General features: G+C 37.0%; 1 protein-coding gene across 2 annotated transcripts; it reads left to right on the forward strand.

Moving 5' to 3' along the window:
• Positions 1 to 732: 732 nt before the first annotated feature.
• Positions 733 to 17662, forward strand: kank3 (KN motif and ankyrin repeat domains 3). 2 transcript variants are annotated; one of them, XM_055169061.2, is made up of 11 exons: positions 733 to 936; positions 8713 to 8794; positions 8877 to 10454; positions 10558 to 10660; positions 10779 to 11009; positions 11585 to 11675; positions 11753 to 11972; positions 13167 to 13309; positions 14031 to 14231; positions 14424 to 14522; positions 16704 to 17662. In XM_055169061.2, exons 2-11 carry the CDS (start codon positions 8758 to 8760, stop codon positions 16746 to 16748), a joined length of 2748 nt encoding a protein of 915 aa, XP_055025036.2. In that variant the 5' UTR covers positions 733 to 936; positions 8713 to 8757; the 3' UTR covers positions 16749 to 17662. The 2 variants fall into 2 exon arrangements, with proteins under 2 accessions (XP_055025036.2, XP_055025035.2); XM_055169060.2 differs by having other exon boundaries at positions 734 to 936; positions 10552 to 10660.
• The last annotated feature ends 59 nt before the right edge of the window (positions 17663 to 17721 follow it).

Below are 17721 nucleotides of genomic sequence, written 5' to 3' on the forward strand. Positions count from 1 at the left end.
TAACCCTGTATGGCAGTCTGGTTAAAACAGACTCATCTTTTCTATTCCTTCCTGGTCATTGAACATGACAATCCAGTGTTATACAATTTTACCCATACAAACCTTTATTTGAATGTTGTAAAATATCTTAAATATTAGATGTAAGATATAGAAATATATTCTAACTGTATGAATCAAATATAAACACCTATATTTGTAATATAGATAATTGCAAGCTTTATTAAGTATTATTTTATTATATTATTATTTTTTAAATTATTATTAGATTATTTTTTAATTTATTATTTTAATAAATTACATAGTGTATAATGTTAATGTCTAAATAAATTGTATAAATAATAATCATAATAATCTATCTAATGTCTGTGTAGTTGTTCTCAAACTTTTTCCGTGTGTGGCCCCCCTTGTATAGGCTACAGTGCATCTCTTTGTGGCCTCCCAAAGAAAATTTATGACATAAAACCTTCCAAAACTTAACATTTGAATTAAAGAAAACATAGGCTATTTAATTCTACAATGTAGTGCTGTTGGTTAGTAGCCTTATTTTTCTGAGATTTAATTACACAGAATTTAGTAAAATTTATATATTTTATAAAATGTCATAAAACCGGGGCCTCTGGCCCTCAGTTTGAGAAGCATATAGGGTGTGACTTTGGGTTTCTGGGGACTTCCCGTTTGGACATTGGATATGTGTTTTTAGGCTTCAACATGACGACACATGGGTGGGAATAAAGCAGGACCACCCACTGAACACGAGGCCAGCAGACTCGAGCAGAGACTAGAGGACCTCAACACTTACAACAGTCTATTCAATGATACTACAAACACATCTAGAAACTACTGCAACATACCTGGATTATCATCATCATCATCATCATCATCATCATCAGTATTATTACACCGCTGAAACACTGTAAACAAACAGCAGCCCGAAAGGTAAGATAAACTTCATCAATACTTGCTTTATGGTTCTAATACTTTCTGGGACTTTAATATTTAGATTTAACATCAGTTATTGTCGGTAAAGTCTTAAATCTCACTGCTATAGTTTGATGTTTAAGGTAAATTGTTATGTCGCTGTTTTCAGAGATATGCGATTTCATTTCCACAACATTTTAATTTCTTTGCGGCATATTCGTCTTTTTAGAAAAAAAATCATTTCAGATCCCTGCAAAAAATAACAACTCAATCTCAACATAAAGATTATTGACGTGTGTGCTCATATGAATGAACATCATTAAAAAAAAAATGCTTTCTATTTTATTGATCAAAGTTTTTTATTTTTATAACATGATTAGCCTACTAAAAAAGCGCAACAATGTCGCATTTGAGTCTCCACCCTGTTAGTTACCACCGTTACATCAATGAAACATCATGACAATGTAACACTCAGAAATGTCCAAACTTCATTCAAACCCTCACTACTGCCCAGTGACAAGACATGACTGCAGTCTGATGAGATTATTTGTAAAAAATTATAATAAGTAGCCTATAGTTTTTTTCTTCTTTAACTTATATATAATAGACAAACATAATAAATACAAATATAATAAATCATTATTTTGTGCAGCTACTTTGACAGCTTCATTCAGGCTAAATCTGCAACCCTGTGTTTCTATTCAGTTATTTATGTAGCCTACGTGATTGTTATGTGCATGATTTGTTTATGCTAAAATACCCAGAGGGCTACAAACAAATAAAATTGAATAATATTATAATAAACAGGACATATGAAGCAAAGAAGGTCCGAAGTTGACACTTTTTAAAAGTTTTAAGTGTTTTTTGTAAGCTGTTTGTGTAAAGCGCACTGCATACTCGAAGTCCTTGCGCATTACTGATATTCAAACATTAATGACCAATAAATGTAAGTAAATCAAGAAGTAAGCACAAATATAAAGATGACATTACTAGTAAAACTATGTCTCAAAACTATTGATCTCAGTAGACAATGCTACACATAAGAAGACTGTATTGTGTTTGTTTAATAACATCTCTCTTATTTGATAATTGAACTTGCATGTGAGACACTAAAGAATCACATGTTTCAGGTCTCATGATGTTATTTACAGGTCTGGGCCGCACAATATCTCCTCTCTTTAGTACAGTCTGGTAAACTATTTAACAACATATGAAGAACTTTTATCTTTAATGTAATATCGGTTTGACTTTCTCTTGACTGATAACGGTTCTTTGTCCAGCAGACATTGCAGATGTTTGGTTTAAGTTGTTTACAGACAAATAAAGGTGGTAGTGTTCACAGCAGAGTGTTTAAATCACATTATCTGCTGGCATGTGGATAATTCTGAACTGTTTACATGCCAGAGAGAACCAAAAATGTTAAAGCAGTTTACACATCACAAACACTTTGTCTGATCGTTTTTGTCAACCACTGATGAGCAAATTGATGAAAGGCCAAAATGAATGGAGCTAGAGATCGATGTGATGGAGAAGTTAAATGAGAGTAAAGGGTGATTTGGAAATAAAACTCGATAATTCAATTGTTTCTTTAAGCCGTTGATTGTTTAACTCTTTAGATTCTTGTGGGAATATTTGCCAGTGTTACATTTTCACATGTTATGGCTATTTGATTTTGAGCTTTTAAGTGCTTTGTTAAGCAAACATAAACCCCCAACACTCCAACTGACAGCAGTTCATTTCATTTCCTGGTGGAAACATATGTGGGGAAAGTTTGTCCCATATCGTCTGGGATTTTCCACCGTATTGTGTTTTAATTTGTCTGTGTTTTGATTCTGTTGTACTTGTGGTTTTCTTTGTAAATTTGGTTGTGCTGTTGTGCACCTCTGGGTCAGTGTACCACCAGTCAAAAGTGCTGAAAACTAGCCACTGGTTTTTGCATTAACCATGTGTTTTTTGGGGTTTGGTTGGAAAAGCATTGGTTTCAGGATTTTGTGGTTAAAGCGACACTGGTATGATACATTTTGACAACTTACTTACAATACATCCACTGTCTGAGTTAATACTAAAACTAACTGAGTGTCTCTTACAGATTAAAAATGTCCTTAACTTATCAAACAACGTTCATCATTTGTGCTTGTCATCTAAGACGCTGTACGAAATATCAGGTGAAAAAGTAGTACACTGCATAGTGTACTTAACGTGCTTTATTTTCGCACACAAATGTTGTACTTAATATACTAAAAATTCATCTTTAGTATTTCTTAAGATGTTCTTAAGATCATCTAAGTAGGGATGGGACGGTATGAAAATTTCATATCATGATTATAGTGACCAAAGTTATCATGGTTATCATTATTATGAGATGGAAATGTAAAAAAAGAATTGATACACACACTGAAAACAACAGTTTTATTTTTCAAAATCACAATTTAATATTTCATGTCCCTGAAATTATTTCTGTGGTAAAAAAATAAATCTAAATAATAAGTTTACCATGAATGAATACAATACATTATCCCTTAAATGCCTTCTTGTGCGAAAACTATGTTGCATGTGCGCGCCTGCATCAAACTGATTCTGACTGGACAGGATTTACAGCGAGTTTTTAAAATCACGGTAATCAAACACGGTTGTAATGATAATAAAATTTTAAATGATAGAACTAATCGTCAGGACATTTTTATCGTGGTTAATTGTGAAACCGGTAATCGTGATGCCTAAGTGTACTTATCTGTGCTATTTTGAGACACCATAAATATGAACTAAAATGTCTAAAAATGTATTTAAAAATTGTATTTAGGTACCACTTGTAGTAAACTTGAACCCATTTTGTATGAAAGTTGAGTTCAAGTTTAATACAAGTGTTAACTAAATACATTTTTTAATAAAGAGATATTATGTTAAAAGTGGATTTTAGTTCATATTCATGGTGTCTCAAAATAGCACAAATAAGTACACTTAAATAATCTTAATTTTTTTAGTATATTAAGTGCAAAAATTAGTGTGCGAAAATAAAGCACTTTAAGTACACTATGGAAGTGTACTACTTTTTCACCTGGGATGTTATTATTCCTGACCTTGCGAGGGTTAAACTGTCCATTCAGCATTTAACTTATGTAACTAACCTACGTTATAATGTCAGAGACCCCAGAGATCACTACAGCAAGTTTACAGCAAGACCTTATTTATATAACACAAATATATTTCACATATTATTGATTTGAAACACAAAATGTACAAATGTATAAATCTCAGTGAGTGAATCTGAGTGAATGAATCCAGCGGTGCATTGAGAGTCAGCGGCGGTTAACAGGATGAGGGTTTGTTTCTCTGAAACACTTTTAGAAACAATAGCAGGATGCTGATGGTTTTCATCAGCACATGACCTCCGTCTGCTTCTTTTACACCTATACTGAAATCAACACACCGACTACAAAGTCAAATATAAACTGGTGATTTCAGTCGGTTATGTGTACAACATGCTGCAGACGGTCAGTGTGTGTTTGTCATCTGAGAGACTAGTCAAAATGTAACCCAGTTAATCAATGCTATTTACAAATCTGGAGGAAGTTCAACATTTTGAAAAAGTCCCCTAGAAGTGAAATAATGATTTATTATGCAGATGTATATAGATAAAACAGTCTTCATTTGTTCTGATGCCATTTTAAAGCTATTAAGATTTGACTTTAGTATCATGGAAATAGTTTATTTTTTTGCCTGTGTTTTGAGGAAAGAGTTTCTGCTGTGTTTGTGACCCTCAGTGTCCTGTAAAACAATGGCTGCTCCAGTGTTTTATCAGAGCCGACGCTTCCCGTCAGGAAAGATCGAGCAGCTGTGTCCATAACAATATACTGAAATACACTTCCCTACTGAAAAATCCAGCTAAGACCAGCATAAGCTGGTTGCTGGTTTTAGCTGGTTTAAGGAGGCACTAGCTGGTTTACGCTGGTCCTCCCAGCCTGACAAAGCTGGTCATGCTGGGTCCAGCTAGACCAGCTTAAAAAGTGACCAAAACACAGCTAGACCAGCTTCCTACACCAGCAAAACCAGCTAAAACCAAGCTGGGAGACCAGCTTAAACCAGCTCACCAGCTAGACTCATTCAATGCTCTCCTTTCAAACCTTTATGATGCTTTATGTCAAATCTCTTTTACAAGATTACAACACAACACTGATAATAGTTAATGCATGCAGGAACGATTTGGGTTTTACATTTCATCAGTTCATGCATTTCCTAGAAATATCCAAAAGACTACATGCTGAGACGATCTGCTAAACGTCTCATTTTGCGATCCACGAAATAAAGAAAATCGTGACGTTTAAGGGTGAGATGAGCCATTCCTTAAAATCGTGCACTTGCACCCAAAATCTCGACAGTACTTTCAGGCCGGCGTCAGGCAAAGCATTTATACGGGACGGGCCACTGGTGAAATGCCGTTTCTCAAGAAAGATGTGTCAGAGTTCGCCTAACACATAATGTGAACGGAGACCTTCTGCTTCCTCTGCAGGGAAATGGGAGGGAGATCCATGAGGTCACTTTCAAAACATGACTCCCATTCACACAACATCACAGAAGATGATTTGTTCCCTTCTCTGTTCAACATACTGAATGTTATTCACAAAGATCTTATGTTCTGGACCAGAACTCAATACATGAACTATATAAAATGGCTGCTTCGGAGCAGATGGTGAAGTCCTGCAACAGTTCGACAACATCTTCATGAACAATGAGCGAATAGTGTGTGGGGAAAATGCAGTATTTCAGTCTGATCTTTTGACTGCTTGTACTAAAACTGCTTTTGTTTTGGTGAGTCTGGTGTGTTTGTATGATGTTGGTTAAGAAGCGCAGGAGGTGGACAGGAATGTGTTTTTCCTCCTGTGCTCTGTAATTAAGCTCTTACCAGCAGGCAAACACTGTGATGTGTGCGAGTGAACAGCTGGATGAACGGGGAAATCCGGCAAACTCAAAATCTCGATACGCTCGGGGTCCAAAGATTGGGAATAAAAATCCCGGTCAGCTGCTTGCACAGCCGCAGTCAATGCGAAACACATATTGAAGCGTTTGGATCCACATGGTTTGTTATTTAGCTGAATCAGCCGAAGTGCTTTTGCCTGTTAAACACGATCAAAAGGCATGCGGGGTGTTTTTAATAAGACATGATGTTCTATTTAAAGCAGCGTAGCACTTCTGTTTTTTCCGTTGTGCAGTCTTTGTGTTGATGTGACATGTCCGAGCCTAGTCACTGCATGTGTGAAACATACTGATACTATCTTAATGTCATTTCAACAAATTAGGGATAAATACAAACTGCCAAAATCAGATTTCCCTCCAGGCATTATATCCAAAACAGTACATCATTTCAAAACTTTTTTACGAGGACATTGGTTAATCTTTTTTATTATTACTTATGTTGATTAAACTGTTCCAGACATGCAGAAGATCTGAAAGTATGGAAAAGGGAGTTTTCACTTCCAATTGATGAGAAGGTTTGTGATCATACACATTGCACAAGCATTACAGCTGAAGATAATCCATCCGTTACACATATCTCCTAATCATAGTCATGCCATTAATATCTTCATATCGCCTGTTTGTCTTGAGTGTAAGACTGAAATCGGTACTCGGACTCACTTATGGACATGTCGCCTGATGCAGCATTACTGGAACTAGTGAAATGCAAAAACCCTTAATGTAGAACTAGACAGACACCCATGTCAGTGATAACAAACCTGAAAAAAACAAACCTCTGTGAAACAGGACTTGTCTTCTGGAATGTGCCGGTGGCGCTGGGAAAACAGTTATATCCGACATGCTTTCCTCCTTTGTCTTTAACATATTTCCATGAACTGCTTTGTTCAGTGTTTTCCAAATGTGCCCTCCTGACCTAAATGTCATGTATGAATGGATTTGGACTGTGTTTATAATGGAAGTGGTCCTCAAACTTTTCGGCATGCACAAACACCCCCACCCTCCCTGTGTAGGGTGCATCCCTTCGCACCCCTCACCAAAGACCACCAAGATTTCATGATATAAAACAATCTCAAACTTAGAATTTGAATTATAGACGGTTTCAGCAGTAACAACATAAACAAGCGGCTGTCGTGGTCTGCACGTAACTTCTGGTAAACTCCGCTAAGAATAAATAACAACAAAGTTCTTTAAACGTATTTATATAACAAGCAAAAAAACAACACATAGATTACCTAGGAGACCAAAGCATTTGTTCAAGAGATCAGTGTAGCAACTAGTCAGACCACTAAAAAAAAAACGAAACCGGAAGTAAAGTTCGGATCCAGACGTGTATCGCGTCAGCGCACATACGTCCGATGAAACCGTGTATACAAAACATATTAAATCATACAATGTAGTGTTGTTTGTTAGTAGCCTTATTTTCTGAGGTTTAATTACACAGAATTTATGATAAATTAATGTATTTTATAAATTGTCATAAAATTTGGCACCATCTGGCCCGCCCCCAGTTTGAGAACAATTGCATTATGGATACTTTCATTGTGTTCATCGGGTTTTGCATTGTTTCTCGCGCCCTCTACATTCAAACGAATGGGACTCTGCTCTAAATAAAAAAAATGTACAGATGGTTTTAGTCCTTTCAAGTAGTTGTTATCACGCTGATGTATGTTCAAGTGTTCATTTTTGTGATAAATGTCATTTTAGCTATTAATTTAATGCTATAGAAACGGGGCGTTATGACTTGCGTGATTGAATTGGGCACGAGTATTTGGGCGGAAGTTTGATACCGCGGCTCTGCCTCTGGCTCCATGGACGATTCCTTCTGTGCATGCCTTGGTTCCAAACTGACGTTTTTACGTAACATGGCGGCGACCATGGTCGGACTCGGACATTTTTAGTTCAATTTGTTACAATGGAGGGAGGCGACATAGGTTGTCCATTTTTTTTACAGTCTATGAAATTAACTCTTGCGGATGGAAGCAGGCTGCCTGACTCGTATGCCATACGGCCACAGGAGTAGCATGAAGACCAGCCGAGAATGTAGTGGTCACCAAGTGATTTGTACTAGATTAAACCAACACACCAGTACATTATGCATAGATTATTTGACCTGATATGAAGTGTGCACTGCAAACACGAGCATTATTTATGATCGTCTCTGTCCATTTTGTACGCCGTATTGCATTCAACCGCAATTGTCTTTTTGATTTCTGTGAAGGAATGTCTGCCGGGATTCGGTAAAACTGTAGTTTTAAACCAAAATTGCTGTTCCTTCTATTCTGGCAGCCAAAACACAACAAGATGACATTTTAAAGTCAAAACCTCAAACTTTTAGCATGCCTGCTATAAGTTCTTCCTTATGTTTTGCCTGCAGCTGTGACGTCACAGTGACGTAGGTGATTAAGGGGTCTATAAGTCAATCCTTAAAATCTGCACAGATGCCACATATTGCAAGAGAATGCTGTCAATAACCCAGCAAGCCATTTTGCGTTTGACAGGTGTCCAAACACAGCCCAGATGTCTAGACTAGAACAAGGCAAAATTTGGGCTGTCAGTGAAAACCTAATAGATGTCCAATCTAACCTTAGCTCATAAATAAATAAATGAAAGCAAACACCTTGTGATCACTGTTGACTTTGCTTACATGGTGGGATATATCTGTCGCCAAGTTATTTTGGCAAAATGACATGTGACCAAATTCAAGTGGGTTACTCATATAGCAAGACTATAGATCAGGTCTATAGTTAACATAGACGGTGAATTTATAGCTATTGCTTGCTGGGAAGTGTTATGTTTGTTTGACAGATTTTCTCTTTTTTGTAGGTGTGCTGACTTATCTTCTCAAGGGGCATTAGACGGCTCCGTAAAATGACCCAATCTGTGCACGTACCCTCCAAACTGCCAAGTAAGTACAGTAGTTGTTCTGTTGTCAGGAGAGAGATCAAGTGTTTCAGTATTTGAACACACCCGTTATGTTTACTTTACAGATCTGAGTGCCCCTTTTCATTGCTCGGCTGAAGAAGAAACAGAACAAGGTAATTCATATTCCGTACAGACACCATATGGATTCCACCTGGACCTCGATTTTCTCAAGTACGTAGAAGAAATTGAGAGCGGACACAACGTTCGTAGGTCTAATGTCAATCCACGGAGAGGATCGCGGGGTGACCGTGGGAATCAGAGGAATGCGGGTATTGGTGGTCGAACCAGCGGATGGACTTCCACCGAGTCACTTTCCTCAACCACTAGTGAGAGTAACCATCCTAACCCACCGGTCCTCCAGAGTCCAATCACATCACCCAGTAAATCACAACCGCTGTCCCCATCACCAGTGATTGTTCCGAGTCTACACACTTGCTCCAAAGTGCCACCGCCACCTCCACCGCGTAACCCTCGGGTAGAGCGGACACTTCTCGAAACCAGCCTTCGGCTACAACAGGAGCAAAGCCGTTTTTCCAATGGAGTAAGTTTTAATTTCCCTGACCTTTCCAAAGTCAATCCCAAAGTTGCTGGATCCACAAGCGACTCTTCCTCGGCCTCCTCTCAACTCTCTCAGGATGGGCGCCTGCAACAGATATCCCTTTCCAGCAGCTGGACCAGAGCTAGTCCACAAACGTCTGGAAGGAGCACTCCAGCCTCCAGCTCAGGAACATCTTCACTTACTCCCGGGCAGCTTCACACCGTGCGAGAACAGATGGCCTCTGCCCTCAGGCGGCTGAAAGAGATGGAGGAGCGTGTGAAAGGAGTACCGGCCTTAGAAAGAGAGGTGATGGGGTTGCGTGCTGAAAAGGAAAGGCTGACCTTGGAACTTCAGAAAAAAGCAGAAGAGCTTGATGCCACACTCAAATTGAAAGTCTCCAGTGAGTCAGAAGTGAAACCAGGTCCAGTTTCAACATCAAAGAGTGGGAAAAAGGAAATTAAGGGGGAAGAAAAACGATCCATAGCAGTAGGTGACAATATTCCCCTTCAGGCAGTGAAAGTCTGCTATCAACAGATGCTAAAGGATGCTGCTGTCGAAACTTCTGTTGACTTCTGTCACGCAGCAGTTGAAACTGAGGCCGGTGAGGTGCGCGATGAGGGAGTTCAGGTCGGAGTGAGTACAGAAGATGTGGAAGTATGGGTTGTAGAGTCGTTTCTTGGGTTACAAAGTGAGGCAGAACAAGAAATCGAGACGCTTCAACATACTATTACACTTCAACAGGAGTCGATACAGGTTCTTGAGACACGACTATCTCAAGTCAACCAAGACCTTGAAACATTAAGGGCTAATGAAATTAAGAGGACATCCAAGAAGATGTCTGACAAAGAGACACTTGTGAAACCAGAGACAATCGATGCCCAAATGGAAACGTGCCCTGCGGTTTGTTCAAAAACATCTGTGGGGGTAGGGTTTCCAGATGTTACTGATCTGGAGTACCTATCACAGATGAAACAAGACCAAAGTGTGCAAACAGATCCTGTGGAAACTTCGAAGGACAGAAGCGTGTCACTGGTAAGCACTGGTATCCAGTGGGAATGCCTGGGTGATAGACAAGAGACTGAAGAACAGACTTCTTCTACAGAGGGTGAGCAATGTTCAAAAGTCTTCACAAGTGGACTGTGTGTTTTCAAGGTTATCCACTGGGGAAGAGCTTATTTTAAAGTAACGGTTCTTGAATGAAGTTGCAGGTCCTCTGAAGTCCATCATGAAGAGGAAAGATGGCACTGGTGTTGCTGCAGGTTCAAGGACTGGCAAAAAGAGCTTGACGTTTGTTGGTATTTTAAATGGGGGGTGAGTTGATTCTTTAATAAAGCACTTTGAATCCCTGAAGAAGTCACCCAGCTTTACATTAATAGTTGTAAATGTTACATAGCTTTGTGTATTCATTCGATCTTCTGAATGTCTTCAGCTATGAGTCGAGCTCTAGTGAAGATGATGATGAGGATGAAGAGAGTTCATCTGATGACAGTGTTGCTGGAGTTTGTTCAGAGAGCAGTGGAGAAGAGGAGGAGGCAGCTTTACAGGACACGTCTGATGAAGAGATGAATATAAATGTGAATGAAACTGACAGTGATGAAAATACTGAAAAAGCAACCGAGCCTGAAGATGCGAAGCATCAGACAGAGGAGGTGAAGGAAAAGTAAGTACATGTAGATATCTCACAGTATATACAGTGGCCCTTAAAAGTATTTGGACACTTAAAAGTGACACTTAACTCTTTCCCCGCCATTGATGAGATATCCCGTCATTTAAGTGAAAACGCTTCCTGTCTGGTGAATTTAATTTTGTAGGATGTGCATGATTTTGTTTAGGTTTTTTTTATAGAAAAAATTATAATTCACTATAATGCACTAGGTGTCACTCTTACCCAACTTATAAAACAGTGACGCATCCACTGATTCAAAAACAGTATAAACTCTGTGTAAGTTTTTATCATTGTTCTGAAAATGCAATTATTTCAGCTCTTTGCTCAGAATTCTGTGTTTTTGAAGAAACCCATCCACATTTGAGAGGTGACATCAGAAAATTTTTGTTTTTTGTTCTTTCTTTGATACTGTATAATGTATGTTTACATATTTATAGAAGAACATTTTCTGGAAGGCATTAAACTTTGTGAAAATCATAGAAAAATGCTGCCGCTGGCTGGCAAATTTTTTAAAAACGCTGGCGGGGAAAGAGTCTCAATGTAACTTTATGAATGTTATTATCTTGCAGGTTTGAGTTAAGTGCCAGGATGCGTGAGGCGTGTCTGATTTTAAAGAATCACCTGAATGATGGATCAAAAACACTGAAGAGTAAAGAAGTGGTAAGAACCGTCACGTTTAACAGATATTACGTCTATTAGAAAGATGAATAATCGGATATTTGTTTGTGTTTTAACAGTTGTCCAGTACACACACAGTTCAGCTGGAGTGGTTCAGAGTGTCCAGCGCTAAGACCGCTCAGCCGACACGCGTGTCAAATTATCTGATGGCTTTCTCAGAGATTTCATCTGTACTACTGGAGCACGTCGTGAACATGACTGACGGCAACGGCAACACAGCTTTACACTACAGCGTCTCTCATTCCAACTTTACTGTAGTGGATCTGCTCCTCGACACAGGTTAATTCAACTAATGATTAAACTGATCATAAGTGTACAGAGAGAAGGGGTAAAAAACAGAAAGATGTTTCAGAGATCTGAGATGACCCATCGTGTGTGTGTGTGTGTGTGGGTGTGTGTGTGTGTGTGTGTGTGTGTGTGTGTGTGTGTGTGTGTGTGTTTTAATAACCCAGTCTCACCCCATGTCGTCAATATTTGACGACACTTGACCATTCGTCAATATGTGACGCGGAGGGTATACCTTTCGCGTCATTTTTTGACGAACTGGGGACTTCAATACTATTACGTCCGTTGCATGCTCTTCTCCTATTTTCTTACCATTTTCGCGTCGGTTTAGGGTTAGATTATGCAAAATTAAACAGTGTATGCGAAATTAAACAGTGTACGCGAAATTAAACAGTTGTCACCTGGCGTTGGGGTTAGAAACAGTTGTCACCTGGCGTTGGGGTTAGAGTTAGGTTTGGGTAGGGATGTCATTATGTAAATCTAACCCTAAACCGACGCGAAAATGGTAAGAAAATAGGAGAAGAGAATGCAACGGACGTAATAGTATTGAAGTCCCCAGTTCGTCAAAAAATGACGCGAAAGGTATACCCTCCGCGTCACATATTGACGAATGGTCAAGTGTCGTCAAATATTGACGACATGGGGTGAGACTGGGTTGGTTTTAAAGGGGTCATATTATTAGGGGAGATATTTTAAGATGTCAAATAAATCTTTGGTGTGCGCAGAGGACAAATGTGAAGTTTTAGCTCAAATTGCCATATAGATAATTTATTGCCACTGTGAAGGTATGCTGTTTTTAGGTGTCCTTTTAATATTTTTAAAAACAAATGAGGTGATGAAAAGCAAAGACTGATCGCCATAATGGTGGTTTGTTAAAATTGAAACTCAATTGTGCTGTCAATTTTTTTCTTTATCTCACTGCACTAAATGGCAGTGCTGATTAGTACAGATTAAGGGGCGGTATTATTAAAATAAGATCCCCTTCTGACATCACAAGGTGAGCCATTTTTTTCACATGCTTGCAGAGAATGGTTTACCAACTAAGTTACTGGGTTGATCTTTTTCACATTTTCTAGGTTGGTAGAAGCACCGGGGACCCAATTATAGCAAAAGTCCGATTTTCATGATATGCCCCCCTTAAGAGCGATATGAGCTGCCGTACATTAAGTCTTGTGTGTTGATGTGCAGGTGTATGTAAGGTGGATCAGCCAAATAAAGCCGGATATACGGCGGTAATGCTGGCAGCTCTATCAGCGGTGAAAGAGGAAAGTGACATGTCCGTGGTCCACAAACTCTTTCGCATGGGTAACGTCAATGCTAAAGCCAGTCAGGTGAGTTGTTTAGATCACTCTCTGTGTACCATTCATATGTTTGATTTCTTCAATGTGTTTTATCAGTTTGATAAATGAGCCAAACATATGAGCAGAATTGTGTGATCTGATCCAAAACCTACCAGCAGTGGAGTCAATAAATAAAAATATGTGACCCATGCTGCCAAAGTGAGTCTGAATGCGCACCGTCTAATAAATTTGAATTTAAATAGTCAATAAACGATTTTTCTCAAAATTGACTATGCTGACTCTATCAACTTCAAACAGGTGTAGCTCTATCGGGTTTTGTCAGATTCCAACTAATCATGCATTGTTTTGAAGTTTTTTTTAATAGAAAATGTCAAAATATAAATAACAACATATTTTTGAAAATTTGCTCATTCTGTCTCAATTTGCCAGCATGATCACATTTAATGATTTTTTATTTTTCAAACAATTTTTTTACAATTCAACAATATGCACTATTTTTTCATTAGCACAACAATGTTTAGTTAATTTGAAATGAGGTATTGGCATGATTTGGTTTTGAGAAATCTCTCAAAACAACAACATAGGATTGCATTGCATTTTTCTTTCTATATTACATACATTACAGTAATATGAAGTCTGCTTTAGTCTATTTTTTAAATATCAAGAGCTTATATAGTTTATTAATTAAATCGTCACAAGTACTTTTTATAATTGTTGAATGTTTGTTTTATGGTCTGGTTTGTGTTGTTAGGCGGGTCAGACGGCTTTGATGTTGGCAGTAAGTCACGGGCGTCTGGAGATGGTGCGATCTCTCATTGACTGTGGTGCCAATGTGAACATACAAGATGATGAAGGTTCGACGGCTCTGATGTGTGCCAGTGAACACGGACGGGTCGAGATCGTCTCTCTGCTACTGGTGCAGCCGTCCTGTGATATCTCTATTGTGGATAATGTGAGTCTCTCAATCCATATACATGATATAATATTGAAATAAATATTTTCACCGTACACAATACTGCAGAAAAACATCATTATAGGGCTTCACAATAGATAGGAGAGAAAGTGTTTGAGTCTCATTATTTGATAAGAAGCAAGTCATTCTGAATATCATTCATTATGGGTAAATTGATTGTTTTTTCTGTAGGATGGCAGTAATGCCCTCTCTATCGCCCTGGACGCGTCCCACAATGACATTGCTGTGCTACTGTATGCCCATATGAACTACTTAAAGACACAAGCGGATGTAAGTTCTCACATTTAATCTAAAAGATGCTGAATTCAACACAACCCCCTGCTCACTTCTGTAATCTGATTCTGAGTTGGACTCTTAAAGGAAAAGTTTATATAACATTTTTATAATATAACAATTGTTTCCTGATTTACAGTAACACTTTATAATAAGGGTCCACGGATCATAAAGAACTAATACCTAAATTAATTCTTACTTAAATATGAAGTAATGCTGAGTTATAAACTAATAAAGAGACATGTTTTAGGAACTAAAAATGTCATGTTGTACTTAATGATGACTCTTCATTAGTTTATTATTAGTACATGCATTAACTCAGCATTAGTTAATGCAGAAGTAAAAAAACATTTATGTCTTAGTTCATTATGATTCAATGACCGTTATTATAAAGTGTTACTACTATCACAGATGTATATGACTTCCTTTCTTCAGTTAAACACAAACAAACATTTCCCATTATCGTATCTTTCCAAATGGGAGCCATAATAGTGATGCTACATCATATGTGACTCTGTGAAAAAAGGCATTTATTTGTGATTGAGAGTTTTCTACATTAACATCCTACATAATGTCATTGTGTGAAAATATAGTAAAATCATGACAATGAGTAAAATCAAACTTTGATGCTCATAATCTCATCATTAGATTACAAGACTTTAGTCTGGATTTCACAGACAGAGTCACATATTTTCATATTTAGGTGAATTATTGCTTTGATTATGAAAAGTTGGAAGATCCTGAACTTTAGTTTGCTAAAACAATAACTGAACAGATGTTTGGCTAACACTGTAAAGAAAAAAGAATAAGATGAACTAATAGTCTGCATATCTGAGGTGACATCAGCAGATTACAGAAACAAATATTTGATTGTAAAGATTGTGCAATGTCTCTGAGTGTATCATTAATGTCCTAATACACATTTAAGAGAAGGGTCATTCTACGAAAATGGTGGCTTTTTGAACAGACAACTTTTTAAAAATGTAATTCTTTTTTTATACCAAAACTTATAGTCAGATTATAGTTAACCTCTTAACATTATAAATCAACTTGAATGACAGCCTAATGTATTTTTATATTTTTACTACATTACATTAAAAAATGCGTGTGCTGCTTTTTTGTCACTGAAGTTGTCTATATTTTAGATGACAATTCAGGCTTCCCAGAATGTATTTTGACTATTTAATTTCAGACATAATCAAAGACAGAAAAAGTTAATGTAATATTAAGAAATTGTCTTGATTAGTAATAATTTACTTTAAACAGGCATGCGTAAAGTTCTATTGTGTGACCTTTTTCTATTTCTACCATTGTGCTTTTTGTTGTAACATTAGAAATAAGTGAGGCTGAGTGATCAAAATTGAATGATGATATCCTTAAAATGCTTACTTATGAAAGCAGCAACAGTAACACCAGTGACGATAACACCAGTGACAAATCTGTCACACTTCTTAAATTGTAAATAAATCACTTAATCATGCAATTTGAAAAATTATATTAATAAAATTTCGTTTCCAATTATTATAAACTGTAGTAACACCAGTGACACATCTTAAGTCCTCGCATGAAATGATCAAATTATTTATCAAAATGCTAAAAGATGAGGAGAGAGTGCACACTCACTATGTGCTTTTCAAAACAGCAATGCCTACAATGAATGTTTGACGCAGGAAGAAGTTGTCAAGCATGTTGATTTTTTTTCAAAGTGGTGGCTTTTATAAATTGTAACACCAGTGACATGAAATTGAGGGACAGGTATTCCCTGTAAATTATTTATAATATTTAGTTGATATTTTAGTTTTTGAAGTAGTCCACTAAATAACTGTACTACTTCCCTTTGTATTATGACATTTAAAGGGGGAGAATAATATATTTTTTAACTCAAAATATGTCACTAAATCACGACTTCTGACCCGAGGGACAAGCCAATTTCATGGTACTGACCGTGTTCTAAAATATATATAAAAAATGGTTTGCAATATAACTGTCTTACATATGTTTTATTAATAATAAAACACTTCAATTAAAACAAAAAAAAAACATATATTTTGTGTCACTATGTGACAATTGTAAGTGTTTTTCCTGGTGGTTGGGGCCGGGACAGGAAAGCCACCATTTTTATAGAATGACCCAGAATCACTCTGTAACTTTAACATGTTTTGTTTGTTCTTCATTCAGGTGACGCCCAGTCTTCCCTCCAGTCCTAGAAAAGCAACACATTAAAAACAAACCTGACATATATATATACTAGCTTTACTGAAAGATATCTATTTTACAAGTTTATATGTATTTATATTGTATTCACAGAATATTCAGTTTTTATGCAAATATTTAATGTATTGTGCTATACTAACCACATTAATGTATTCTTCATTGTGTAGCACTAAAGTCAGTGTTTAACTCTGGATATAATTGGTTAATACGGTTTTCACATGTTTGACTCCAGTACAGCTCCACGTGTCTGCAGATTTGACCATGAGATTATTGATGATAAACTCAATTCTCACTTGAACAATAATAAATCACACAAACACACATCTAGTTTATAATCTGCACATAAAACACAAATCATCTGCTTTTGAAAACACAGCCATTGATCTTTAAAAAAAAATGAAGAATGACCATATTTAGTTTAATCGGTCAACATGATAATGGTTGAATTTATCAGTTAAACATGCTTGCATAAGATAACAAAAGACCAAAGTATTTGTGTTTAAGCAGACTTTTCAAGCAATTGATTTAACAGACAGAAGTATGTAAATGACTTTTATCAGATAAAGACAAAATGTTTTTAACACTTAATGTCTATGGTTCATCTATAAAGAAACGTTGATCTGTTGATGACACTTTGACATTTTATTATTTAATGCTTTGACTGTATGTTGTTTCAGATTTACTTTTCATTGCCAGTTTGATGATGGGTTCATTAACATTGATACCCAGATCTTCATGATTAACCAGTACAAGAGTGTTCACTGCTCAAAGTTTCTCATTTCAGTTTGTTTACTGTGTTCATCTGTCCTGTATTCAGCAGGCATTAAATACTGTCAGTATTATGTCCGTTTTACTTGCCATCTGCATCGATTCGACTGTATTATTTTTTACAATAAAGTGTTACATTATAAGGTGTTACATTATATTATGTGTACATATAATGCACTTATTGTTTGAAGTACTGAACTTGCCAAATCGTAAA

The sequence above is a fragment of the Misgurnus anguillicaudatus genome, chromosome 5 (assembly GCF_027580225.2).
Source record: "Misgurnus anguillicaudatus chromosome 5, ASM2758022v2, whole genome shotgun sequence".
Taxonomy (NCBI): domain Eukaryota; kingdom Metazoa; phylum Chordata; class Actinopteri; order Cypriniformes; family Cobitidae; genus Misgurnus; species Misgurnus anguillicaudatus.